This window comes from Gopherus evgoodei, chromosome 2 (assembly GCF_007399415.2).
Source record: "Gopherus evgoodei ecotype Sinaloan lineage chromosome 2, rGopEvg1_v1.p, whole genome shotgun sequence".
Classification (NCBI taxonomy): Eukaryota; Metazoa; Chordata; order Testudines; family Testudinidae; genus Gopherus; species Gopherus evgoodei.
This window is the reverse complement of record NC_044323.1, coordinates 207,740,552-207,767,966: the sequence shown is the minus strand read 5'-3', so window position 1 is coordinate 207,767,966 and position 27,415 is coordinate 207,740,552. Positions and strand designations below refer to the sequence as shown.

At 41.7% G+C, this 27,415-nt stretch overlaps 1 protein-coding gene across 1 annotated transcript in view; it reads right to left on the bottom strand.

Moving 5' to 3' along the window:
• The window catches only part of LAMA1 (laminin subunit alpha 1), a 150,145-nt gene extending 122,952 nt beyond the window's left edge, over positions 1–27,193 (bottom strand). The window contains exon 1 of the mRNA XM_030552788.1: positions 27,034–27,193. Within this exon, the coding sequence (XP_030408648.1) occupies positions 27,034–27,109 (76 nt within the window). The 5' untranslated portion in view covers positions 27,110–27,193. The remainder of the gene's footprint in view (positions 1–27,033) is intronic.
• Between the last annotated feature and the right edge of the window lie 222 nt (positions 27,194–27,415).

Genomic DNA, 27,415 nt, shown 5'->3' with positions numbered 1-27,415 from the left:
GGCTCCGGGACCGAGAGAGCAAACCGCGGCGTTCCCGGTTTGCTCTCTCGGTCCCGGAACCCCGAGCAAGCAGGTCTCCTTCCCCGCGGTTTGCTGGCTGGCTCCGGGACCGAGAGAGCAAACCGCGGCGTTCCCGGTTTGCTCTCTCGGTCCCGGAACCCCGAGCAAGCAGGTCTCCTTCCCTGCGGTTTGCTGGCTGGCTCCGGGACCGAGAGAGCAAACCGCGGCGAAGCTGGTTTCCTTTCCCGGTTTGTTCTCTCGGTCCCGGAACCCCCCTTGAAGCCGCCCAACAGCGCTGCAGTGTGGCCACATCTAACACCACTTGCAGCGCTGGTTGCTGTAAGTGTGGCCACTCCGCAGCGCTGGCCCTATACAGCTGTACTAATACAGCTGTAACAACCAGCGCTGCAAAATTTTAGATGTAGACATGGCCTCAGGGGGGTGTTTTTTCACACCCCTGAGCGCGAAAGTTGCAGCGCTGTAAAGTGCCAGTGTAGCCAAGGCCTCAGTATTAACGTGAAACATGCTTTCATTCTAGCAAAGAGGAAACTCAAAAGTATTGAGACTCGACTAATACCTGCAGCCTCAGACACCCAGGACAGAAAATGATCTGTCTTACTTACACAGTTCAGTGCACTACAAGGTCACATTATAACCTTTCCCGTATGGAAGCACTGAGGAGAGAAGAATGCCCAGGGAGCAAACACTTACCCCTCTCTCCTCAGTGCACCCAGCTCAGGAGGCTGCTATATTTTAGGTTCGGAGCACAGGTTGAGCATGTATGCCTGGAACAAGGTAGGTATGGAGCATGGAAGGAGCGGTGAATGTACCTATTCTATAGGTGTAGCAAAGGGCACTCCTCACTGCACTCCCCAGTACCCAGAAGGTATATTTATTAGGCTACTCAGGTAGTAGTACTCCACATTCCCCTTAAATCAGGAGCTCCTGGCCTGCGGGCCACACATGGCCCACTAGAGCAGTTCATAAGGCTCACAGTTCAACACAATATACTAACAGCAGATTCATTAGCATTTTGTCATCATGTTTTCATCATTTTAATTTACACAAATGGGTAAATAGCCAATACCATACACAGAAACCACCCATCTGAATACATACAAAACAAGCTGAACTTCAAATAGAAGTCAATACAGGCAACTTTAAATATTATTAAAATATGTAGAATTTGTTTGACACCCCACAAGGTTGTTCTTAGGTTTATGGGGCCCTCCTGTGTGATAAGGTTAGGCACCACTGCCTTAAATGAAACCCCTTTGTCACAAGTCCCAATACAGTAACAATTGTATAGATACTACCGATCAGAAAATGCTGGTTCATCAAAATATTCCAAGGGGAACATACCAGTTTTGACAAAATTCCAATGGATGTCGGGTCACTGGGGAGCAATTTCCCACCTGGCCCGATGGAGGGTCATTCTATACAAAATTGTGCGGCTTTTTTCCCCATTCCACTGAGGAACAAAAAAGTTCAAAATTTCAGCAGTTCTCGCAGAATGAAAAATCCCCATTCCCTCTCAGCTCACAGCGCAAGACACAATGAACGTATTGGTTTTATTTGACTTAAGGGAATGTAGCCCTTTGGATGGATGGATGGCTGTAATTTCACATTTTAATTGATAAGTTTAATTTACAAAATTGAAATAAATAAGAAAAAACAGTTTTTTTTTTAATGTTGCTGTTTTAGTCATTGTGTTGCGAGATAGCCAGGACAAAAAGGCTGTGTCTCAAAGACCCACCGCACTTCAAGAGGAGACTGCCCATTCAGTTGGCTGTGCATACAGCCACACAGAAAGGGGGCTTAACCGAGCAGTGTATAAAACCTACGTTATACTCAGAGTCAGCATTGTTTTAAAGCTCTCTTTAGACCCAAGAAGCAAGAATGGGTCCAAGCCTGCTGCTGCCGAGAGAAAAACAAGGCTAAAGAAGAGGATTGTGGGCTCTGGCATTTTAAATTTCAATTTCACCTGCCTCCCCTTGCTGGCAAAACAGCATAACTCCATAGACCTTTATAGGCCAAACCTGTCCAGGAAACCGCATCTATTGTATATGTTTAATACTGCCACCTGTCATCATAGTATCTGAGTGCCTTCCACATACAAAGTACTCATCTCAGATAGACTTGTAACTTGTGCACCATTTTGCATAAAATGTATGACCATACTATTAATTATTGTTTCACGTTACAAGCAGTTTCTTTCCAGGTAGGCAGGACCCGGATACACAAGGCAAGTTTGCAAATATATTATATGGCTCAGTTACTTTAACACTAGAGTTTTTGCTCTGACCCTTTATTTCAGTAGTTGTTCTGAGCCTCAAGCAATCCATATCAATGCTATCAAACGTGTGTGGAAACCAAAGTTCAGAGTTCTTCAAGCTATTTGGGAAAAAACTTGTTTGAGCAATTCAGAGTTTTCAGTGATGGCTTTATTTTGGTAAAATGAGATGCACGGCTGCTATTTTTTTCTTTTACTGGAAACAGACCTTCTTAAGACACCAGGGGCCACAGGGTGTATTCTGTTTCTGTGTATTCTGTTTCTAAGGTTCTGAATCCCCTGCTCCAACTTTCATCCTTTCTTCCTAAAAAAAAAAAAAAGCCAACCCTAGGAAATTAAAACATAACTTTAAAGTTAAAGCTAAAATCACACTAACTCAGGAAAAGAAAAAAAATTTCTATAATTTTATATTATATTATTTTTTGTTCCTGTTTTTTTTTTTATCTACATGTACAGCAACATTGTACAAACATATTCAGAAGAGGTAGTGAATTATTGTTTGTCAAGGTCCAAATTTCTTGGTCAAAGGTATACTCAAGGTCCAGTTTCCAGAGAAAGTAATAAAACAACAATAATGATAATAAATGAAAAAATTTCAGGGTCCGTTCAAAAGCGTCTGGCAGCATGAATTCGGCCCATGGTCCACCTATTGACTACTCCTGGTGTCATATACAGGTTTTCAAGATGGCCAAGTTAACGTGGCTGCTGAAACCTCAATCTTTGCATTTCCAGACTGTGTGATTTTAAACTGTACAGCCTTAATAGTGCATCAGTTCTTCATTGCATTTTTAAAAATAATACCGGTAATTGATCCATCAGATCTATTAAAAACAGAAACAAACAAACTACCGAACTAAAACATATCTTAACATCTGAAGAGGCAAAATGCAGTACCAAGTAATGAGACTAATTTTCTACCTAATTTTCAATAGCATAGACAAAATAAGCAACAAATGTACTGTAAATGAACTGATGTCCAATAATCCCAAAGAAATGAGATTGCCAGAAATGATCCTACTCATGTAATTCAAAGAATTGTCCAGGGGTTTGGACATTAACCTGGGATTTGAGTGATCAGCTGCAATTCCCTGCTCTGCTACAGACTTCCTGTGTGCCTTTGGACAACTCTCTCTGTCCTTATCTGTGAAATGGGAATAATAGTAGTTCCCTACCTCACAGATGTATTGTGAGGATAAATATATTAAGTTTTCAGAGTCTATGGTAATGGGCACCATTTAAGTCTTAGATAGCTCCTTTCAAAACAGGATTAATTGATATGAGGCCTCTGTCCTGTATTCCAGGAAAGCTTGAGTAGTTTAGGGAAGAAAAAACCTATTCATCCCAGAATTAGAAAACAATGAACTTTTGGGACATGAAGACAACAATTATCTGAAGTCAGCCATGAATTAAATCAAGAGAATGACATATTTTCTGGACTGTATATCAACATATACAATAAAGATTCAAAGCAGATCTTTGCCAGGAATTTTACTGATTCATACTGTAGGGCAGCTAGTTGATTCCTTTCTCCTTCCCCACAACTGTTTTGGCCTTTCTGTGCTGTCAGTAACAAAGAGAGAATTTGCAAATGAATGAAGCAAATGTGACTTGGAACAACATAAGGAACTGATATCAGCAGTAACAATGGGCCTTTTTTACAGATTCAGTTTTCAGAAGCACAGAAATACATGAAGGGGTCTAATTTCATTCAACAAATTAGTGTTCTAAAAATGTAAAAACAGTCAGCAATTTTAGTGTTCTAAAAATGTAAAAACAGTCAGCAAAGAGGCGACGTTCAAGTTGTTCATCAGCAATAGATCTTTCATTTATTGAAAACATTTACACAGAATACACAGTGTCAGTTGTTCCTGAGACTTTCAAGCACTGGAGGGAAAAAAAGGATTATGAAGGGCAAAAAGCAATAAAATGTTAAACACCATTAAAATGTATAAAATGTGGAATATTATACTTCACAAGCTGAGGTCACATTCCTTATACAATTCTCAAAGACAGTTTTCCAAAGTACAGCTCTTAGCTTTAATTGTTCTTCCTTGCTCCAAATTTCTGACTTACTGGGTTCAAGAGATGTATAGAACCTCTGAGTCTTGGGACAAGATTCCCCTATCATAGCTAGCAAAATTATATCATTTATTCCAGCAGTGACATAGGTTCCCCAGATCTTTTTTATTGAATAGTTTCTTCATAGTTAAGGGCCCAATTTTGTAACATTTATTCATGTGAGTAATCCTTACTCAGAGGTGTGAAGCTTTGCAGAACTGCCTCTTGGAATAGTAAAAAATCACAGAAATTTGATAATTGTAACAGCAGATAATTGCAAAAAAACAATCCTCTGTACTTTTTCTATAGGAATACAAAGCAAGAGCTTCATGCTATAACGTGTGCTCTACCGTATTCTCCATTTTGTACAGTCACTGCTGAAACATTTGCATCAAAGGTGGCTTTGACCCATTTTCAAACAATGATATTCACACTGTGCTTAAAACAGCAAGTAACCAATTATATTCAACCAGTTTAATAAAAAGTAATAGCCTTGACATGACACAAGTTAACTACTCTGCCATAACATTACAGCTAACTGAATCTCCACTAGATCAAAAGAAATAGGGTGACCACACATTCCATTTTGGCCAGAACAGTTCCACTTTTAAGCCCTGTCCTGGACCTCCCAACTTTTTTGGCAAAAATGGGCATTTGTCCCATTTGCTCCTGCCAACTGATCATCAGCCCAGCAGGGCTCAGGCTGTCACCCCAGGTAGCGTGGGGCTCAGGCAGGCAGCCCCAGCCCTGGTAAGCATGGGGGCAAGGGGTCCTTGAGGGGTGGGCTCGGGCCAGCCCTATGCAGGCTGGGCGTGTGCTCAGGCAAGCAGTGATGCCAGGTGACTCAGGCCAGCCCCAAGCAGTGTCCCATTTTTACTTTAGGAAATATGGTCACCCTAAACAGAGAGAGCCCCACAGAGGCTCAGATAAGGGGTTGATTTTAGTACATGGTACAGTTTTTAAAACTTTATTTTATATATAAAATAAAACCCCCAAACCAGGTCATGACTTTCCCCGAAAGATGGCTCCATTGTTCCAGTGTAGTTCTTTCTAATATAATAGAACAGAACTGGCTGGTATAATGTCAGTTGACCCAAGTTAGATGTAAACAGAGTTAGTTCCATTCAGACCCTGGCTGGATGCTTTTTAGTACGTTCTGAAGACAGCTTTATGGTTCTCAGATTTGTAAACGCTTTTGCAGGTTGCATTTTAATAATCTGATAGGCATTTCAAAGGGAACTACAGAAAATTCACCACATTAGTTATGCCAGAAACACTTTAATTTGAATTCTGCAATCTGCTAGAATACCAACAAATCTTAGAAGACCTAGGTCTATTCCTCCTTCTTCCATAGCTCCAATGTAAGTGACAAAAGGCATTTTTTGCCAAAAATGTCCCACTGTTGCTACTACCAGCTCAGTTCCATCCCTGGCAGCAACAATGTAAACAAGACATTTGCATCTACTGGTGTTATCTAGATATGTTCTGAACTGGGTTAGACAACATGCTGATTAATGCCACAGTGCTTGAAAATGCATTTGAAAGCAATTGAATGTTGCAACATAACAGAGAAAAAGTTTTATCTCAAATTCAAGCTGAAAATAGAAAGTGAAGCTAGCAACAATTTTGTTTGTTCAGCTTTACTATTCCCTTCCCCCCCTTCCACCATTTATATATGGTTCATGAAGGTTAAGCTTTTTCTCTGAATTCAAGGCAACAGTTGTGCCTTTCACAACATGCCTTCTTTCAAACTCTCAAACACCAGTCAACTATTTCAAAGTTAGAATATAACAAAGACTATAGAAAAAAGTAAGTTTGTCCAAAACACTGTGAAATTCTTTTAAACAAGTCAGTAGGCTAAAAAGTGCACTTGACATAACAAATGAAAGAAAATTAATGGAAGATAATGGATTACATTAATTAAGTTTTAATTGTTTATTGTTGAAGTTTACTAAAGGCAAACAACCTGTTCTTCCCTGGTATAAAATGCTAACATAATATGAGCGTTTCTTCCCCTACTACATTCCAAAGCAGAAAACAATAGAACGTGACCTTGTTTTTAAGGTGGAAAATAGTTTTATTCCACTGGGGTGAGACTGTACCCCAAAAATCATGCATGGGAATGAACACTTCAGGTGTGACTCCTGCTTAGCTCCCATTGCCACACTATCCTCCTCACGTTAGAACCCCACACAAGATGTTGAGATCTGCACAGGGCGAAACATGAGCACTGGGCTGTCTGGGGGTTGGCAGTGGTGAGCAGCCCCCATCCCCACTCTGGATTTTTTGGGATTCCGCAGGAAAGGTTATATAGCCTGAGGCTATAGTGCCTTCCTTGCTGAGCACCCCTCCACCTCAAAACCCCCAGTTAGGGGTGCTGTTCCCTTGCCAGGGAGTAGAGAAGGCTACCAGAGGGGCAGGAAAGAAAGTCCTGACATCTCGTTGATTCCCCAGGATCTGCACAGATTCTTGGGGAGCCTACACGTGTGGGGGCAAGGGCAAACCTCATCCTCATGATTGAATGCTCAGGGAAGAATTTCATGGGTAGATCCTTGCATAGAGTTCCTCCTCTTTAGTTCCCTCCCACAGGATTTATTGCAGGAAGGGGAGACCCAGCACTTCAAAATTAAGGGAAAATAGCCTAACCTATTCTTTTTGCCTCTAACTTTCTGTCATCTGTTACATGAAATGTACTTCCCCCACCCCCCACCGCCTTGTTTAGATTCATATAAACATTTGCACTTCGGACCTCAGCACAAGCATCTACCACTAGAGGTATAAGGCTTTCCCAGTGCAGTGTGTGCCACTGCTTTGACAGCAGCTTAGGCCCAGGTTTTTAGAAAAATGACGAAAAAGTTTTCAGGGATGGAATCAAGAAAGAGGAAAAAGCAGAATTTTTAACAATGCATAGCTCTGCCCTGAACAGACAAACCAAAATGCATCTGTAGCCTCAGGGCTTTGTTCCTGACAAATTTCAAAGGCTTCATCAAACAGCAGTGAAAGTATTAAGAGTTTCGGGGAAAAAAAAGGCTGCAAGAATCTTTTATGATGGGAACTGTTAGACAACTTAAATATTGGAGCTGCTACCAATGCCAGCTCCCTTTATAATCTTAAAGAAAAATTTGCATATGTGCATAGTAGGAGGTACAGTAAACATATTACAAAGTGAATGGTTGGGCAATAAGGCAGACATGGGAATGGGGAAGAAAAGATAAATCTGGAGAATGACTTATTCTGATGAAATCTTAGACCAAGAAATTGATGATTCTATCAGTGATAAACAAACATTTCAGACATGTAAATCAATTATACATATCAAAGTCCAATTTGAAGTCTAGCTTTTAAATGGGAATACAGCTAGGGTTTTTTAAAATAAACGCTATGAATGTACTTTAAATGACAAATTACATTCAAATCCTCTAATAAGACTTTGTGGCCTCCTTAATTGTCTTTCTAGCCAGGATACTCAGACACTGTACAAGATGGCTCAGATACTACACTGATGGGTGCCATGCAAAAGTTAGATAGTCAGTGTTCCTCCCTCTAGTTTAGTCATATGGGAATTGATTCAATGCCCATTGAAGTCAAGGGAAAACTTTCATTGGTTACTATCTCAGTATCATCCATATCCCTCTTTCTCTCAGTAATCATACTGCATCAACAGCATTCCAGCACAGGGGCAAGTCTGGGTGTTAACAAGTAGTTCAGATTCTTTTCTGGACTTGTTCTATCATTGACCACAAATTGCTCCATCTGTAAATCTAATTTTGGAAAAGTCTGTTAGCAAGCCACTAAAATGTAGGGAAGGCATATTTGGTGCTATTTTTTGTAATAAAATCAGTGCATCTGAGAAGAGCTATATAAGGTACACAGTGTATTGTATTTAGAAATTAATAATTTAAAAGAAACCCTTTAAATACCTTTTTGGATGCATAACAATTCAGTAACACGCTAAAGGGGAATATGCAGAGGAAAGAAACAAGAACAAAAAGTCAGCATTTAAGCAAAATCAGAGAATCTGATTGGATGTAAAAGTTAGCTAATTTGTAGGCATATTTTTAAACAGCTGTCATGCATTTACAAAGTATCATTTCAGTAGTCTGTCCCTCAAACAACTCAAGTCATTTCTTGTAAGTATTGATTCTTAGACCATTAGCACTGTTCAAGAATCTGCCTGGAAATGGTTTCTCTGTCACAGCATTTAAGACAAAGTAGAAGAGCCAAAGGTTGACAGACAGGCAACTTGCCAGGGAACAACAAACCTGCTAGACCATGAAATTAGTTTTTGCTTGTTCACCAGTAGCTTGAGGAGCCTATATCTTTTTACAACAGCACTAGCTTTTTTCCCCCCTGAAGTCACCTTAAACTCCAGAACATGTTTCACTACAGAACTACTAGTAAACATAATCTCTGGCTACTAAAACATTTTACTGAATGGTTTGTCAGTTTCTCCTTACATTCTGTACATGAAGGAGTCTTACCTAACAATTCATTCTATATTACCACTGAATTATGAGACTCTGGACAATAGGAAACTTACTGACCATATTGCCAGACCTGTTTAAGGCCAGCGTTTTTAAACTTGGATGCCAGAAACTTAAGACACCTAAATAATTAGGCCTCTAGAAAAGCAGCCCAACTTTAAGAAGTGCTAAGCATTTATATCCCATGCCTAGGCACACAAGTTTGAAAATATTGGCATTAGTTTTTTTGTTAAGTATAAATACATTGAAAGTTTAGAGGGTCACCCACAGAGACTTCCCCTACCCCACACATTGTCTATTGATCTTCAACCCAAGGGGCAACAGTCTTCTCTGTACCTGAAAATCCTGTCTGCTTGTACCTGTTTCTACTGAAGTCAATGCAAAACTCCCTCTCTATGCCTGATTCTGCAAACACAATGAAATAAGGACCACGAAGACTTGAAAACAAGAGTTTCAACAAGAATTTTAAAGGTTTAAAGTAGTAGTTTCCAACCTCTCCTGTATTGTGACTCCAAAAAAAAGAAATCAGGATACCTCCTCTCTTTTATCCATAAGGAACGGGAAGACATTTGTAACCCCCAAACCTATTGGCATCTCCCTGGGAGGAGAACCCATGGCTGACAAAAAGTGATAGTACTTCAGAGGGATCATAAAACATGTAATGTTGCTTTTTATCAGATTCATGTAAACAAGTTATTAAATAGTCATATGTAACAATGTAAACATATTTTGTGTATACAATATTTTGAACTTCTCTAATTTCAACTTACTACTTTTGAGAACATTACACTGATCAGTATAAATTAAATTTCAATTTTAAAATAAGTGGAAAATCTCATAACAATCAATAACTGTTTCAAGTGGCAGTGTCTCTGCATGACACTATAGAATTATAAGTCGTTTTGTAGATCAGTGTATTTTTAAACATGTTCTCTACAGATGAACAAGAAATATAAGTTTTCCTTCAAGCAGCAACAAGTCTGTATCAGCGCTGAGACAGAGGGCAAGAGAATCAGTGGGTATAAATGGGCACAGCTACTCTGATGTAAATGAAGCTACAACGAATGACGTCAGCTCAGGATCATGCCTAGAGAACTGTAAAATAAAATAAACTAGTACATGCCATCACTGCATCATTACCTTACCTTTGATGTCAAAATCTCCCCTCTTAGAAAGAAGCTATTAATTGGGCAAAAATAGAGAGTAGGACACCACAAATCATGCCCGTGAATTGTTTTTTGAAGGTACTAGTTAGCATATATATTACACATAGCCTCCTTCTGTTCTTGGTTGTAGAAAGTAAAATATGTCCTGACACTTTTTTTCTAAACTATTTTCTCTTATTTTCTTAAAACAACAGTGGCTAGAGAAGAGCTGGGAAATGGCTAAGTTTCCAAAACAAATGTACATTTAAAGGTTCTCACTTTAAAATAGAATTGTATGCTGGTGAAGTTCCTGCTGGAGTTACATAAATTAATTGCTCTCCAACTTCACATACTCTTGTGCATATAGAGAGAGCTCGGCATCTCTGTACATTTTAAAAATATATAGTACAAGTCACTTTCTGCGCATTTTTTGAATAGTATTTTCAAACACTTAACTTCACACATCGAAGGCACCTGTCTTCATGCAAGTCAAACTTCCCACCAAGTACAAATATTAAGCAATTTTGGATTTTAGGGCCAAAAAAATAAAGGGGAAAAAATCTGGGAAATTTTTCAAATTAAAAAAGCATGGAACACCGTTCTTCCCTATCCCCCACCAAAGCTCAAATAACTCAGACAGTCACATGGAATTTTAATCAAAGCTCCAAAAGTAGTTTGCCTTTGGCCTTAGAACAAGCATGAGGCATTTCAGACCAAAGGATAATTTTTTTAGAAACTTGTGACAGCCTGAAACAGGGATTTGTCTTTCACTTAAACTACAGCAACACTACTGTGATACTATCATAAAAAAAAGTAAAACACACTTTGGACTGGATCCTGAAAACCCTTAGGGCTTGTCTACATCACAAAGTTGCAGTGCTGGTGAGGGGGTTACAGCGCTGCAACTTAGGAGGTGTACACATCTGCAGGGCATCACCAGCGCTGCAACTCCCTGTTTGCAGCGCTGGTCGTACTCCCGTTTTGTCTCGGGTGTAGAGGATCCAGCGCTGGTGATCCAGCGCTGGTAATCAAGTGTAGACACTTACCAGCGCTTTTCTTGACCTCCGTGGAATAAGCAGGTATCCCAGCATACCTGAGGAAGCCTCTCTGGTAATCAAGCAGGTATCCTTCCCCGCGGTTTGCTCCAGTGTTCTCCGAATCCCCTCCCAAGCGGGTCTCCTTCCCAGCGGTTTGCAGGGGGTTTCGGGGAACGCGAGAGCAAACCGCGGGGAAGCAGGTCTCCTTCCCCGGTTTGCTCTCGCGTTCCCCGAACCCCCGTGCAAGTAGGTCTCCTTCCCCGCACCCCCGAGCAAGCAGGTCTCCTTCCCCGCCGTTTGCACGGGGGTTCGGGGAACGCGAGAGCAAACCGCGGGGAAGGAGATCTGCTTGCTCGGGGGTTCGGAGAACACGAGAGCAAACCGCGGGGAAGCAGGTCTCCTTCCCCGGTTTGCTCTCGCGTTCCCCGAACCCCCGTGCAAGCAGGTCTCCTTCCCCGCACCCCCGAGCAAGCAGGTCTCTTTCCCCGCCGTTTGCAGGGGGGTTCGGGGAACGCGAGAGCAAACCGCGGGGAAGGAGATCTGCTTGCTCGGGGGTTCGGGGAACGTGAGAGCAAACCGCTGGGAAGGAGACCTGCTTGCACGGGGGTTCGGGGAACGCGAGAGCAAACCGCGGGGAAGGAGACCTGCTTGCTCGGGGGTTCGGGGAACACTGGAGCAAAACCGGGGAAGGAGACCTGCTTTCCCGCGGTTTGCTCTCGCGTTCCCCGAACCCCCCTTGAAGCCGCCCAACAGCGCTGCAGTGTGGCCACATCTAACACCACTTGCAGCGCTGGTTGCTGTAAGTGTGGCCACTCTGCAGCGCTGGCCCTATACAGCTGTACTAATACAGCTGTAACAACCAGCGCTACAAAATTGTAGATGTAGACATACCCTTAGTCATCCAAACAGCCCTGCTTAATTCATGTGGGAAATGGACTACTTACATAAGGGCCTAAAGAATTGGGTTTGTAAAGTTTCAGGTAGGGTCATCAAGGACTGAACAGTACCCTTAAGGTTGCACATGTTTTATAGGAGGAAAATATCAATTCCTGCTTTATGGTACACTGAATTTCTTTTTTGTTTGGTCATATTCCAAACTGCTTTTCTCTCACCAAACAGGGGGATTACTGTCCACTTCATCATTCTGGGGGTCATCTTTACATCACTGATGAAGTCCTCTAATCCCTTCCCTGTCACTAGATCAACACTTCATCTCGACCAAAGTACAGGATATACAACTTTACCCCCAAGACTGTCATCAATGTCACACGTTGCATCAGTTGCTATGTGTTACTTAGTTACTCCCCTAAGATCAGATACTATTGTGCCACTTCCAGGGACTTGGGGCCCTATTCACCCTTTAATCATAATACAGCTTGGCTTAAAGTTCACCATCCATCCACTGACCCAAACCTCCACTTTTAAAAATAAAAAAATCCTGTTTCAGTGCTGGGTGAGTAGACTTACTTTCCACACAGAAAGGCACAATTATAAACACTCTACTTAAAAGTTTCTCTTTGTGGGGAGAAGGATAGGACAATGTGATATGTAAAATATTATCTATTGAGAAATCTGTCTTCTGAACTACCAAATAAACAAGTCCGGCTTTCACCAATAGATTTTGACTGGAAAAAAAAAAGAGAGAGAGAGAGCAATTGAAACAAGTCTCGCATAGGAATTGTCATAGTGGATCATGCCTGTAGAACATCTTGTCCAATGTCTGTTTCTGACAGTGGCCAGCACCAGATGACTCAGAGAAAAGCCCAAGAATCCTCCCACCATGTAGATGTAGGGCAATTTGCCCCCATCAAGACCTCCTCCTGGTCACTAGTGCTTAGAGAATGGCTTGTCATACCTCTAGAAAACATCACAGGAAATCTGCACTATACACTGCACAGAACAACCATTTTCCCCCATTACAATTCTGACACAGTATATAGAAGACCAAAGTCACCCCTGGTGTAATCACGCTGAAGTCACCAGGAATTAATTTGACCCAAATGTGCCTTTTGCAGTGATAGGCTCATTCAGTAGGATATGGGCAGGCACTTCAAATAAGCATACTTCAAATAAGATAAATTGTGATTAGGCTTGAAAACATTCAGATTTTGATTTTTATGAATCTTGATGGAAATCATGAGTGTTTATTTCCAAGCACCTATACATGATTCAGATTTTTTATTTAGTATTTTTTACACTTTCTGGCTAAGAGACTAACAGTTTTTTGTCAAACTCTAATGACTCTAAAAGTTTACATTTTTAACAGATTTTTAAATAAATTCATAACTTTTGACAAAAAATTCATTTTTCATCACAAAGCATGATGGAATACTGATATTTCTATTAAACCCATTAACAGGCACAGGCTTATTAGATTTCAAGTGATTTTAAAAAACGTCTTACTCTGTAAATTAAGCACATAAATTGTCCCACTAAAGTCCACAAGCCTGCATAGGCACATATCTAGATTTAAGCTTAAGTACTTTACTGAATCATGGACTTAGTGGTTCATATTTATTTATTTTGTATGGGTGGGGATGGAGGAAGATATGAACAATTATTCAGTAATTACACCTCGGCAAACCCAGAGTAACTCCCCCGAAATCAACAAAGTTACACTGATTTAAAAAAAAATAAATCGAAATCTGGGCTCTTCAAGTTCTTTGAAATGTATTTTCAGATAATGGTAACATGATAGGCAGTTTGCAATCAGCATAGGCAAATGAATGGAATACTAGAATTTTAAACAGTATAGATTTCAGAACTCTGATTTAAACTAGATTTTCTGAATATCCTAACTCAAACAACTTCCATTTTAAACTTCCCTCATCAAGCTCTTCTAATCCTGTTAAGTAGAAACAGCATGATCACTAGAGACATTAGGATACAGTACAATTAAATAGATTAAAATTTTGTATTAAAGTTAATGTTTACAATTAACTATACACAAGCTAAGAGGGAAGGTACTGTATATCTGGGGTCAGGTTTGAGTTACGAGGGATTAGCGGTATCGGTTACAAGGATAAAAAGATACATACATATCACATAACCAGCATAGACCCAGATTGGGGTGCGGGAGTTTTTAAAGCGTCAGTAGGTAAGTGGGCTCGGGTACACCACCCAAGGAATGTATTAAGAGTCCAAAGTCAGTATCAGTGTATCGAATAAGTACATGGCTGGAGATTACATTTTGTCTTAAAAAGACCAATACTGTGTATACACACACACACACATATACAACTCACAGTAAAGAAAAAACACCACATAGCATTACACTTACAGCTAAAGAATACAATAGAAGCAAGTAAGTGACAATAAGAGTTATGAGGAGCACAAGGTAATTTCTAAATGTTACAGTCTGGTATGACAGATAACTACTAGATGTATCAGCTTGGTATATTTTAGAATAAGGAGAGTTAATAAAAGAAAGCCAGATAGCAAAGAATGATATTTTTTCATGTTTTATATTAGTAAGTTTTTCCATGAACAAAATACTTCACACAAACCAACTGCCAACACAAGAATGGCAGACTCTCACCATTGGGCTGCCATAATGAATCTGTCAGTAAAGGAGCACAATAGTCCACTACTGTTGTTGAATGCTCACTACCTCAGATCAAGCAATTTTTGTCTTGATACACTTACACTAGTGCAAATCAGCAGTAACTTTACTGAAGTCAATGAAAGTACAGTCATATAAAACCAGAAGTGAGCCTAATTCTGTCTTTATACCAATGTCATTCCATTAAGTAATTCCTGATTTAATGAGTAAATGTGTAAATGAGTTCATAATCAGGCCCATTGACTAATACAGGAAAGCTTAAAATCAAATACTTCCATGCCAATTATTCCGGAAAGAGCTGGGTTCCTGGGCAATTCCGTCACAAAGAAAATGCCAGTTGCTGATTTACACACAGGTCTTTTTAAATGCTTATTTGATCTGTTGAATTATGTTTTCAGCTGTGGCACAACCCCCAGAACTCTGCATGGAGGCTTTCATAAATGTAAATAAACTAAAACCTCCAACAGTATAAATATAAAGGCAACATTAACACTTTTCCTGTTAATTTTATCTGCATTTATGTTCCCTGGGTGAATTCCTGTCCCAGTGAAGTCAATGGGAGTTTTCCCATTGACGTCATTAGAGCCAGGATTTTGCCCACTAAGTCTACCACTTGTACAGTCCAACAACAAAATTTGTTAATGATCAGACCTAAAGTATGGAAGCTCTTTTGAATTATGCTGCTCTTCTATACTACTCTTCATCTGTCTTTATATCTTTTTAAAATGTCACACTTATATTTTCCTAATGTGTCATATTAACAAACATATATTTTGGAAAAACTGAAACATTCTTCACCCAAGATTTTCCTTTTTCAAGAAATGTGTATTTTTTCCATCCAGTGTCTGACTTGTGTTATACAGGTCAATCACTATTCAAACACCAGACACCTTAAAGTCTTTACGGAATTAACTGCAATGAAATTATTCTTAAATGTCTTTTGGCACTGGTGAAATTTCTAGTATAAGTCATTGGGTTGCATCTTCTAAAGTGAGTAGTAAAATAGGAATTGTAAGGTCTGATAGGACTTTTTTTCTTTTAAGAAAAGGAACAAAAATATGCAATACTTCACTCTTTGTGCTTTGCAAACTTCATTATATCTGTTCTCTAGTAGCCACCATTCTGTCAGTTACTGAGGCACTGGATAACAGTAGACTTATTAATATAATGTTTAGACTCCTTCAAACTGGATGAAACAGCTGGTAAATCTCCAACACTGTATATTTTTAATATGTGCTTCTAATTTATGCAGAATATCCCCCAGTTCCTAAAATCACTGTTATTTTCTCAGTATTAGAGAAAAGAAGTAGGATATAGGGAACACCTAATTTCCATATATGAAGATCAAAAGTTCAATTCATTTCTAAATTACTCCAGTTTTACACTGGTGTAAGTGCAGTGCAGTTGCACAGGGAGTAAAAAGTTAATGCAGTGGTGAATCGGACCCAAGGCATCTATATATTAGTGCAATGCTTGATAAAGGTGCTGATATAGTAGTAACCTATATAAAATAAAAAATCCACAGGCCACTCGAACCTTTTTGAGCTGAAGACAATTTCATTTAACCTCTGAGCCTTTCCAACTTATTAACTGGGTACACTGGCCACAGAGACTTTCTCTACTCATCCCCTTCCCTTCCCACCAAGCCAGCCTAAATCACTGCAGACTGTTATCATATTTGCTTAAGCTTTTCTTTTGCTATCCTCTGCATCCTCTAGAGTCTATGTGTCTATCTCCAAGGTCACTTACAACTAACAGTAAAAACAAAGACAGAATTGACAGGGAAATAAAAGTCTTCATTTCAGGAAGACAGTTGCTTAACTATGATGACTTCTCACGTGGGACTCAAAAGGAGGGCTGGGTCTCGCAGAACAATGAAAGAGCTCAACAAGATGATATATCTTATTTTTGTAAAACTGTCTTCAAACACAAAGCTTTAAATTAATTTAGATGAAATTGGTCAGGGAATGTCCTTGACAAGAGTCTTTATTGTTTAATAAACCGTTAAAAAATCTTAACATGTTAAAGCTCATAAAACCACTGCAGAAATTAAAGGCTCAATTCCACCCACTGTCTGCACAAGCAAAAACCAATATGGAACATGGCTGTTGGAAGAAGCACAGAAGGGGAATAGAAATATCACCTCTGTGGCATGCTCCTTTCTCCTCTGTGGGTGTCCTAAAGGCTAAAACTATTTCCCCATGTTTATTTCCCCCCTCACTGTTCCTCACACCTTCTTGTTAACTGCTGCAAATGGACCATTTTGATTACCACTACAAAAAGTTTTTTTCTCTCCTGCTAGTAATAGCTCACTATAGATCACTCTCCTTAGAGTGTGCATGGTAACACCCATTGTTTCATGTTCTCTCTGTGTGTGTATTATAGATAGATAGATAGATAGATAGATAGATAGATAGATAGATAGATAGATAGATAGATAGATAGATAGATCGATCGATCCAGGGCCGGCTTTAGGAAGTGCGGGACCCAACTCAAACAGTTTCTGTGGGGCCCCAGCAGGGATGACTAAAACAAAAAAACACTTAAAAAAAACCCTTTCATTTCTTCCATGTATTATTTACTTTCCATGACTATATATATAATAACAAAATTATATATTGCATACATTGCATCATATATTAATTAGCTGATTTGCACTTTCATATTAGGAAAATAATTTGTTTTGATAGTTGTACAACTGATTTTCTTCACTAATGTTTATTTTATTAAAATTTATAAAATATTTCCTTATTAATATAAAATTGCCCCCTTCTTCCCACCCCCCAGCACCGCCCGGCCCTGTGGAAACAAACCCTCCTTCCCCAGCTCCGTCCTGTCGAAACAAGGTTGGGGGTGGGGCGGGAAGAAACGGCACACATGGGGTGACCAGATCACAGCAGTAAAATAGGACCTGCCCCCTCCCTACTCAGGCTCACCATCATACCCCTCTTCACCCCCTATCCCCCGGCTGGCTTGCTGCATCCCTCCTCGTCAGTCCCCTACCCACCACTCGCCTCCTTTCACCTTCTCCTTCCCCTGCTAGAAACCCCCATGCCCGCCCCCAAAACTCCTGCTGGCTCACTGCTTGCCTTTTTGCCCTCCCGCCACTTGCCTCCTCACCCCACCCCAAGTATAAAGCCTCATTCAAAGACTCAGGGGTTACTATATTACTGCACACAGCAGTCAATCAATGCAGTTGTAGATAAATCTCTGCAATATGTATTTTTGTATAACTTTTATATGATTTTGTATTGAACCTTGGTAATATGTTATAGCAGGCCCCAAAGGTAGTGTAATTAAGGTAAAAGAAAAATGTCTTTTTGCTAGGAGTAGCATAAGATCTTCCCCCCCACCCCCACTTTGTAATCAATTGCCCTGTTGAATGAATGAGGTGTGAATTAGGAAGGTGTGGAAGGCAGCACCTCCAGATAGCTGCAACCCTTGGAGAGGGACTGGGAGCCAGACCAAGGAGAGCTTTGCCCAGGCTGAGTGGGATGGAGTTTGGGTGCTGGGTGCAGGCTCCGGGCTGGGGCACGGGGTGGGGGGTAGGAAGGGTGGAGGGGTGCAGGCTCTGGGAGGCAGTGTGGAGGGGTGGGTGCAGGCTCTGGGACAGAGTTTGGGGGCCAGAGACAGGGTGGTGGGTGCTGAGGAGGGAGGGGGAGCGGAGGGGACTGCCATCACATGTGGCTTCCTTCCTCCTCTGCTGCCCCTCACCATAGCCTCGGTGGGGAATGGGGCTGCCCCTTGCCCAGTGTTTGCAGGAGTGGTGGCTGGAGGAAAACCCAGTCAAACTCCGGTTTTACTCTTTCGTTGATGGGTCACTTTAACCCCTTACACACCCTTTCCCGCCTCTCTCACCCCCCTTTTCTACTGGGCTTGTTTGATCTTTTCGGTGGAGCCAGATGAAAACCACAAACCCCAGTGAGAGCAACAGGCTGAAAGACTAGACTGAACCCACCACCCAGCCTAGTCCATCCCAGAGCCCAGGACTGAGGGCAAATGTCCCCCCACTCCCAGGCCACCGGTTTCCACTCTTGGCTTCTCCCAGCGCTGCCAGCGATTCTGTATGGCTGCATCAGGCGGGATTTCAACCGGAGCCCCCACTCCACACACTCGTTAAATTCACCCGTTTTGCAACCACTCTGCACCAAGAGCACCTTCCTTCCCTGCCCTAGAGCTGCTGGATAGCTAGAAAGCTGAGCTGGGCATTTGATTGATCTGGAATATTATCATGCCCTCCCTCAAAAAAACTTTAATATCCACACAGGTTTGGGGGGGGAATAGCCCCCCCCCAAAAGCCAGTCTAATTTATTGTTGAAGGGCAAACAAAGGAGCCATAGTTTAATGAAAATATTCAGCCCCTACAGTGGTCTTGCAGCAGGGAAAGCAGAGTTGATGGGAAGAGAACTGATTTGGATAGGAGCTCCAGTCCCCTTCCTTTGCAAAATAATTTGGAGAGGGGAATCAGATCACTCCATGCCTCAGTTTCCCCTCTTACGGGGGCGGGGGAAGATAAGTCTCAGCCTGCCATGTTGCAGACCTTTCGCATTCTCCCCTCTTGATGTATTTGATTTTGTCCTCCAAACCTCCCTCTCTCTCTCACCTTGAATTCACAGCACTAAGTACCGGCTCAGGGTTTTTTTCCTGGGTTACATTACATGATCCTGACTTTAGTTTTGAAACACACACAGGCAGGCACAAACTCACCCTCAAACAGCAATACCACGAAAACCACAAAACCAACCCAATATTACAAACCTATGGGGACTCACAGGGTCAAACACTCACCGTTAGAAGCCCCAGCAGCTGCTCAGGTGAGTGAGGTCCACTGCAGAGATTCCTGTCTCCCACCGGACCAGAAGCTCCCTCGGCATCTCCTCCAGGTAAGTGCTGGGAGAGGGGAGGGGAAGGAAGGCTGCAAAGCACATGTGCCTTCTCCCCCCTTCCCCCTCCTGACCTACAACACCCACCCGGCTGCCTCTGCCTCAGCCCTCTGCCGGCCAGCGTCTCTCCTTGCCTAGCAGCAACAGCTGCTGCTTTTGGGAGACACAGAGCTTTGCTTCCGGGAGAGACACTGCCGGCACAGGGCCCTCTCAGGCCTGGGACCCAATTCGGGGGAATTGGGCAAATTGGCCTACAGCCGGCCCTGTATATATCTTCCTACTGTATTTTCCACTGCATGCATCCGATGAAGTGGGCTGTAGCCCACAAAAGCTTGTGCTCAAATAAATGTGTTAGTCTCTAAGGTGCCACAAGCACTCCTGTTCTTTTTGCGGATACAGACTACACGGCTGCTACTCTGAAATCTACAGGCTTTTACCACTCTTGGAAGAGTTAGACCAGGAGTGAAAGTGGATAAGGACAGACTGACAGTGTGCATGCACTTATGGAAAAGTCTCATCGAATCAAGCAGAGATTAAACCAGCAAGGTTTTACAGCAAATACTATAAAAACCAGATCATCTTCTCCTGTGAGAAAAACCAGGACTCAGAGAGACCCAGTCACATTGTCCTGTCAGGAGAAAACAAGAAAAAAATTATGGGGGCCTGCCCACACAATGGAGGCTCCTCATGAGAAAAAAATCTTATCGAGGGATTGGCCTCTACATTTTCTGCATCTACTCATTTGCAAAAGGGGATTGAAGGCTTATGTTTTGATGGCATTATATATCAACATAGCTATGCTCCTATATGGCTTCTAGTTTTCATGTAAAATTTTAAGTGTAATCAATTTAACTATAAAATAAATCTACTGGTTTTCCTGTAAAATTTTACATTCATACTTATTTTTAATGCCTGACAATAATGTATAAATAATCATGAAGCCTTTGATTTAGGTGGACATTTGCAGTATTTTTTTTCTTGCAAAAGCATACAAATACAACATTTAATTAAAAAGAAATACAGCTCTAGCCCGATATAGTGCTGTCCTCGAGAGCCAAAAAATCTTACCGCGTTATAAGTGAAACCGTGTTATATCGAACTTGCTTTGATCTGCAAGAGTGCGCAGACCCCCCGAGCACTGCTTTACCGCATTATATCCAAATATGTGTTATATCAGGTCACGTTATATAGGGGTAGAGGTGTAGCAGAAGTAATTAGTGGAGCAGGAGCACTAGTCATTTTACACTAGACTACTCTCTATCATATGAACTAGTACCCACCGAATAGTCCAGCTGAAAAAAACTGGAAATTAAAAGGCCAAAATTCAGTGCCCATTCTATGGTACCTGCATGTATTAGCATTCCAGGGCAGCTCACAAAGTAGAGAATTGCTGACTGATGTAATACTAAAGTAAGATGTAAGGTGATCACTAACGGACCTCAAACACATAACTAATGAATACTCTTCTAAATCAAAGAAGAAATAAGCAATCTCATTTTGCAAAGCTTCTCTCTAACATAGATACTATAGTTCTTTGTCCCATCAGGAAGGCCATCTCAGCATGGAATGCCTCAGCCCTTTAGCCCTTTTTAAACAAAGACAGAGAAAAAGGAGACAGGCTCTGTCTGAAGATCCGTGCTTTGTATGAAAGTGCGGTCAATACCAACAACTAATCAAGATATGCTGATAATTTACAGAAGATACACTTTTTAGCCTTTAGGGCATGGAAAAAAATATTTATGGCAGACAAGTGGCTTTTTATCTTAATCTTCAGTCTACTTAGAATGCATTCACAAGATTTTTCTCCTTCACATACCTTTGTACTCTGTAGACAGAACAAAGACCATGCTGCTCTTTAGCTTTGGCTTTCTTTTAAAATAAAACTGAAGGAAAATGTAGAAGAAATAATATGAACAAAATTTGACATTTCAGGATACACTGATTAGGGCTGGCATTTAATGTTGTATTTTAGAAAGTTTCTCATCCAGGCATGTATCTTGTTCTATTTCAGTTACTGAGGATAGCTGAAATATTGCCTGATTCCCCTTCCCCCACCCCCACCCCCAAACTGAACATCTAAGTGATAAAAATTAGCAGTTAATCGAGCTGTACATACCAGTGCTCTTTTTCATCCCAAAATATTATAATGCTCCTTAATGTCAGTCTATGAGCCATATATTTTTATTGCAATGCTGCACACATAGAGGCAACATTCCTAAGGGATATACAGTGAAGGAGCACTACATCAGGCCACCTGATAGGGAGGGAAATTAAAGTGGGACTTGTGTAGTCAAAGAAAGTGCACAATCCATAACATCAGAACTTGGGGTTGTTGTTGTGGCCCACATTCTCACAGGTGCATACGCACACAGAGTGGTAGAGGGTCCTAGTTTGTACTTGTGGCTCCCAGACCAGTGGTAATGAGGGGCACTGAGCATTGTAGATTGCTGTACAGCAGATACTTCTGTCCGACTATTTTTTGTTGTAAGAAGATATATAGCTTTTCAGTCTTATCATGGAACATTGATTAACTCATTCTGTCCCTGACTTATCCCCCCTTTTTAGCTCATCATTTCACTGTTCTTAATTGCACTTTGCTTGCACTACAGCCTTTCTGAGTTTTTCATATAGATAAAAACAGAGCACTCTGTTTCTTTTCCAAATGTCAAGGGATTTACAGCTTCTTTTAACATTATCTTAGCAGAATTTTAAAAAGTATAGGATATTTATATGGATAAAAGCATATCCAGAGTTACCATATCTAGAGTTACAATATAAACATTAAAAAAAAATAAGACCATTGGAAGAGATATAATTTCTCCTGTTGGAGAGCATAAGCCAACTATTGGCATTTAGGAAGAAACTTTCCCTAGGAGCCCATCATCACATAACTCAAAGTTTCTTATACCTGCTTGTGAAACATCGGGTACTTACCACTGCTGGAAACAAAATACGAGACTAGAAGGATTACTGTTTGATCCAGTATAGCAATTCCTAAATCCTTATGACATGCTTTTTCACTCCTCACAGCGCAATATTTAGGGACATGTTGTCCAGCACACCTTGAAAGTTCAAATCGACTTTTTTGAAAGTGTTACAATAGTTGTTTTCAATTAATTTCAAATTAAAACATAGATTCACAGGTCTGAAAGTGACCCTGTCATTATATAAAACATGCATTTGGCTAGTATGTAGTTATGGTTATGCACAAGGAAGAGCATGTGCCTACAGGTGTATGCTAGATAGCATACAGAGACTTCCCTCATTTGGCACAGATTATTGTGACTGGACCAAGGGCTTAAACTACTGATTCAAAATTCCCAGATCTATGGACTGCAAGGTTACTGCAACACACTCTGTGAGTTGAGGCATGACCTGCAGACATGCAGCTGAATAAAGCTGCAATCTACAATGCAATCACTTTGAAAGTCACCACTACCATCTGCCTATAAAAAAGCTGCTTTCTTTACTGAGAGATTGGGTGTTGAATCTACAGAAGAAACACTACAACAGTTTGACAAGTAGTGGAAAATCCAATTCAATAATAAGAATTAGGTCAGTTAATTACCTAATCAATGTTTGTATGCAGTGTTGTTGTAGCAGTGTCGATCCCAGGATTTTAGAGAGACAAGGTGGGTGAGGTAATATCTTATATTGGAACAACTTCTGTTGGTAAAAGCTTGAAACCTCATCTCTCTCACCAACAGCAGTTGGTCGAATAAAAGATATTATGTCACTCACCTTGTCTCTGTAATCAATGTTTGCCATTCAATAACAAAGAGGAAAAAATTAGGATAGATATGCTATCAAAATACCTAAGAAATTTAATATATATGTAAAATATCCATCTTATACTGAAGAAACCTTTCAAATCTACACATAACCGTGTTTATATTACTGATTGAAAGACTAGACCACAGAATTTTCTTTATCATGCTATGTTGTTTTTTCACACCAGAGACTATAGCATCTTCTGACAAACCAACACAGCTATTGTATTCTATAGTTTCCTGATTTGCTGTCAGGAAATATCCAGACATGTACTGAAAAGCAGGAAATGCTGAAGAGATAATTTTATCAATGGTATTTTCGTGGGCATTCTAAAATAATTTTTGTTTTGTGATCTCAGCACCAGCTCTGGGCTAGTCTTTCAAACCTTTCCAACTGTGCAACAAACCAGGTTTTAAGATTACCTTGATATTCAAAAGTATAGATATTCTGGACTTCAGCTGTTTTTACTTTCTCCAAAAGTAATAGAATCATTTGTATTGCCATAACATTCCTCACATTGTTTCTGGATTAGTATCGTTAGATAAATAATGGAATGCTAGCTTTTGTAAGACCATTATCCACCAGATGGGTTCTGATACTCACCACTTTAATGGTATCATCCACATCAACATGCAGAGATATATGTAAGCTAATGGAAAGAATGATTTTCTGACCCAATCTTTGAAAAAGAAACATAGAAACAACCAAATGAAAGAAAGAAAAGATTACAGTTACCACTAAAGAAAATTGACAAGATGAGGTTTAACTACAATCAAATTTGATGGTATGTGTAATCTTTAATATAGAGTCAAGATACATTTCATCAGGAAGCCTTCAGATTACTGTGTAAAAAATTATTTGAAATATTAATAATATACTTGTATTAATTTAAAGCAGTTCTTTCAATTTGATCCTTGAGAATTTGTGTGTATGAAAGTTGGGGTTTACACATTCACATTAACTTGTCCCCATTGTAAAAGTGTAGTATTTTTTATTATTGTTTATGCTATTAAAACTACATGCCAATATACATTAAGCGGCAGTTAGTACTGAAAGACTTTGGCATTTAAATTTCCTGATGAATATGCACTTAAATATTCTACCTGAATGTTCATAACATAGCTATAGATGTTGCCTTGTATTGGTTTGTTTGTTTGTTTTTAAACAGACTGTTCATCTAAAGAAGTACAGGTACATTTATTCAATGCTCTCATATATATGGATTCAGAATTTTTTAACATTTATTTGGGCTAGGGCGACCAGATGTTCCAATTTTACAGAGCCAGTCCCGATTTTTGGGTCTTTTTCTTATATAGGGTCCTAGTATCCCACCCCACCCCCGTCCCGATTTATCAAACTTGCTGTCTGGTCACCCTAATTTGGGCTCAATCCTGCATGCCTACTCAAGCAATAGAAGTTTTGAACGTACAATCATGGCAATAAACACATTTGCAATGTGTAAACTTCCAGATGCCAACATATGTCTATCTTGAATGCCAAACTTCAGCTTACTGAATTCCATTTAGGAAAATTAAGTCCTATATATATCCAGCATGTATCCAGCATTTCTAATTAATTTCTTCAGTAGAGATCTAACTGTGTCCACTAAAATCAAGCAGAGTTTTGCTGCTCACTTCACTGGGAGCTGGATTAATACCTAACACCATTGCAAAACAGTCCTAAGAACTCCAGAAATAATAGTGGCTCTGTAACTTTCTCTCTAACTTTCTAAAGGGGAAAAAAATCTTCAATGTTGAGCTTAGACCTAAAGAAAGAGTATGAGAAAGTTATTAGAAAAACAAAGACTTCTAACAGATTACTCCAATAACCTTAAGTGTATAATGCTGAATAATTATTCCAATTTACATGTGTAAAATACTTCAGTCCTCATTCTTCATATAGCAATTGTCTAGTTTATGTAAATAAACCCTCCTCCCATCAACTATTAAAGCATTTAACATTAGACACTAGGGAACATCCCTTTCCACCATGAGTTTGTAGGACCCCTGCCAGCAAAATCAGTGCAGTTTTGTTGCGTAAGGGGATGGTGGGGGTTGGAATTGAATTGAAGGGTAGCAGAAGGAGATGCCACAAGCAATCAAACCTACTACAACTCTGGGCAGAGTTAGTTTACTATTAAAATGCTTTTGAAAAAATCCTTGGAAAAGCCATTTTTGAAATTGACCAGCACTAGCTTATTTAACTGCCAGCTAATATTTGACTTCCTCTTATGAGCTCAAGGCCACTTATATCCGTGGAGTTAGATTTACACTGGGAAAGTGAGGAAATCTTTGCACCTGATCCTCTTCTTCTAGCTAAGAGTACCTGGGGGCAGGGACCGCGTCGACTGCAGTGATGCTCAAGGAAGGAGGGGGATTATAGGAGTGGCAGATATTAAGCTTAAAATGATAACGAATTCAGACCCTGGGAGAGTAAAGCATTGTGATAAATCTCTGCACCCACCCAGTCAACAGCAGCGGCACGTAAGTATTTGTGTCCTCATCTAAACGGTGTGTAACTTCCCAGACACCATAGCGATAGACCCCTTAGAAAGGGGATAATAAATTAATAATCGCAAAGCCACCCTGGAATACCGGCTTGGCCCACTAAATGCGTCCCCTCGGCAGTAGCCATGTCGAGCCCAGCCTCTGCCTTTGCTAAAGCCCATCCTCTCCAGGGGACACAGGGTGACTCACATGCAGCCCAGGGCGGGCTGCCCCGTCCCCTTTCCAGCCAGCGGAAAGCGGGGGGGTGTAAAGGTAGCCCCCAGGGACTGGGGGAGGAAGAAGGGCTAGGCAGGCTCACAATGGCCCCCGGAGCCCCAAGCAGTCGAGTGGCGAGTGGGGGGCAGGGAGAGGAGCCGGTTTCTGGCTGGCTGCCCCTGCTAGGAGACAATGCGAAGCGGGCTTCGCTGCGAGAGTGTCCGCCCCGTTCATTCCCAGCGCCCAGCCGCATGTCAGTGCTCCGAGGGGGATGGGGCAGCAGCTGGGTTTTCCAACAGGAACCCGCGATGGCCGTCCCGAAAGGGGGCGAGGGAGGGGGCCTGGCCCTCGGATCGCCCCTCACTTCAAAAGGGCCCTTCATGTTGCAAAGCCAGGGGGCGGCCCCTTCGCCACAGCAGCAGCGAAGCCGGGCAGCCCCCACCCCCAGTGCCCTCAGATGAGGAGATAAAAGAACTACCGGAGCTGGGGGGCGGAGGGTTGTAATTTACAGAGGCTGGGGAGGGGGGAGAAATGGGGCGATGGGAAAAAAGGGCGAAGAAGACAAAGCTCACGAGCCTGGGGGGAGAGAGAGAGAGAGGGCAGGGACTGAAGGAGAAAACAAGAGACACTGAGCCATGCTCTTCTTCAGGCCCCTCATTTAGGGTCTGTCTAGGCGAGGCTAAACAGCGTGTGCTCCAAAGCGCGAGGCTGATACATATCACGATGCTGGTGCAGACACGGGCAAGTTGCATTTTAAGTCCGCAGCTGATCAAGCTACGCTCTGGCGGGAGCCTTACTGCTCCGTCCCCAAGAGAGGCCAGTCAACCCCCCCCCCCCGGGGGTAGCTCCCGATTTTCGGTATGTGGAAGCATTGCTGCAAACCGGTATTCACGAGGGCCATTCCGAGCTCGCCCCCCCCCCCCCCCCCCAGTTCTCAAGGCTGGTCCTGAAAGCCAGCAGCCAAGCCACTGCCGAAGCGTGGCGCCGCCGAAGCCAGCGCACACAGCCCCCGTGTGCAACAAGTCCCCTTCAGCGGCTTCCGCCGAGCCCCCCTGTCTGCACTCTAATCTCCCAGGCTGGGGACTGCCGGGGTCTCACCTCGAAGCTGGCATTCCCCTACCGCCCAGAGCAGAGAAGCCAGCAGCAGCCATCTGCAGGAGCAGCAGCAGCACATCTCCCCCCGGCTCACGCAGCAGCAGCAGCAGCCGCGGTACCTCAGGTGGATGTTTCTCCTGGGGAGCAAATTCTTCTTTGACGCTTTTCCCTCCCACTCCAGGAAAACCAACCTCTTCCCTTCCTTCCCCTTCCCTCGTCACCCTCTCTTATCTCCCCCTCACTCTGCACAGCAAGTGAGCCTTCCATGGCCAGACACTAAGAAAGGGTGTGGCACAAACCTCTCCGAGAGGGGAGGCTGGGGCAGAGCCCTGGCCTTCACGGGAGCGAGCGTGCCAGTTCTGGTGGCTGTAAAAGCGGCACGTTC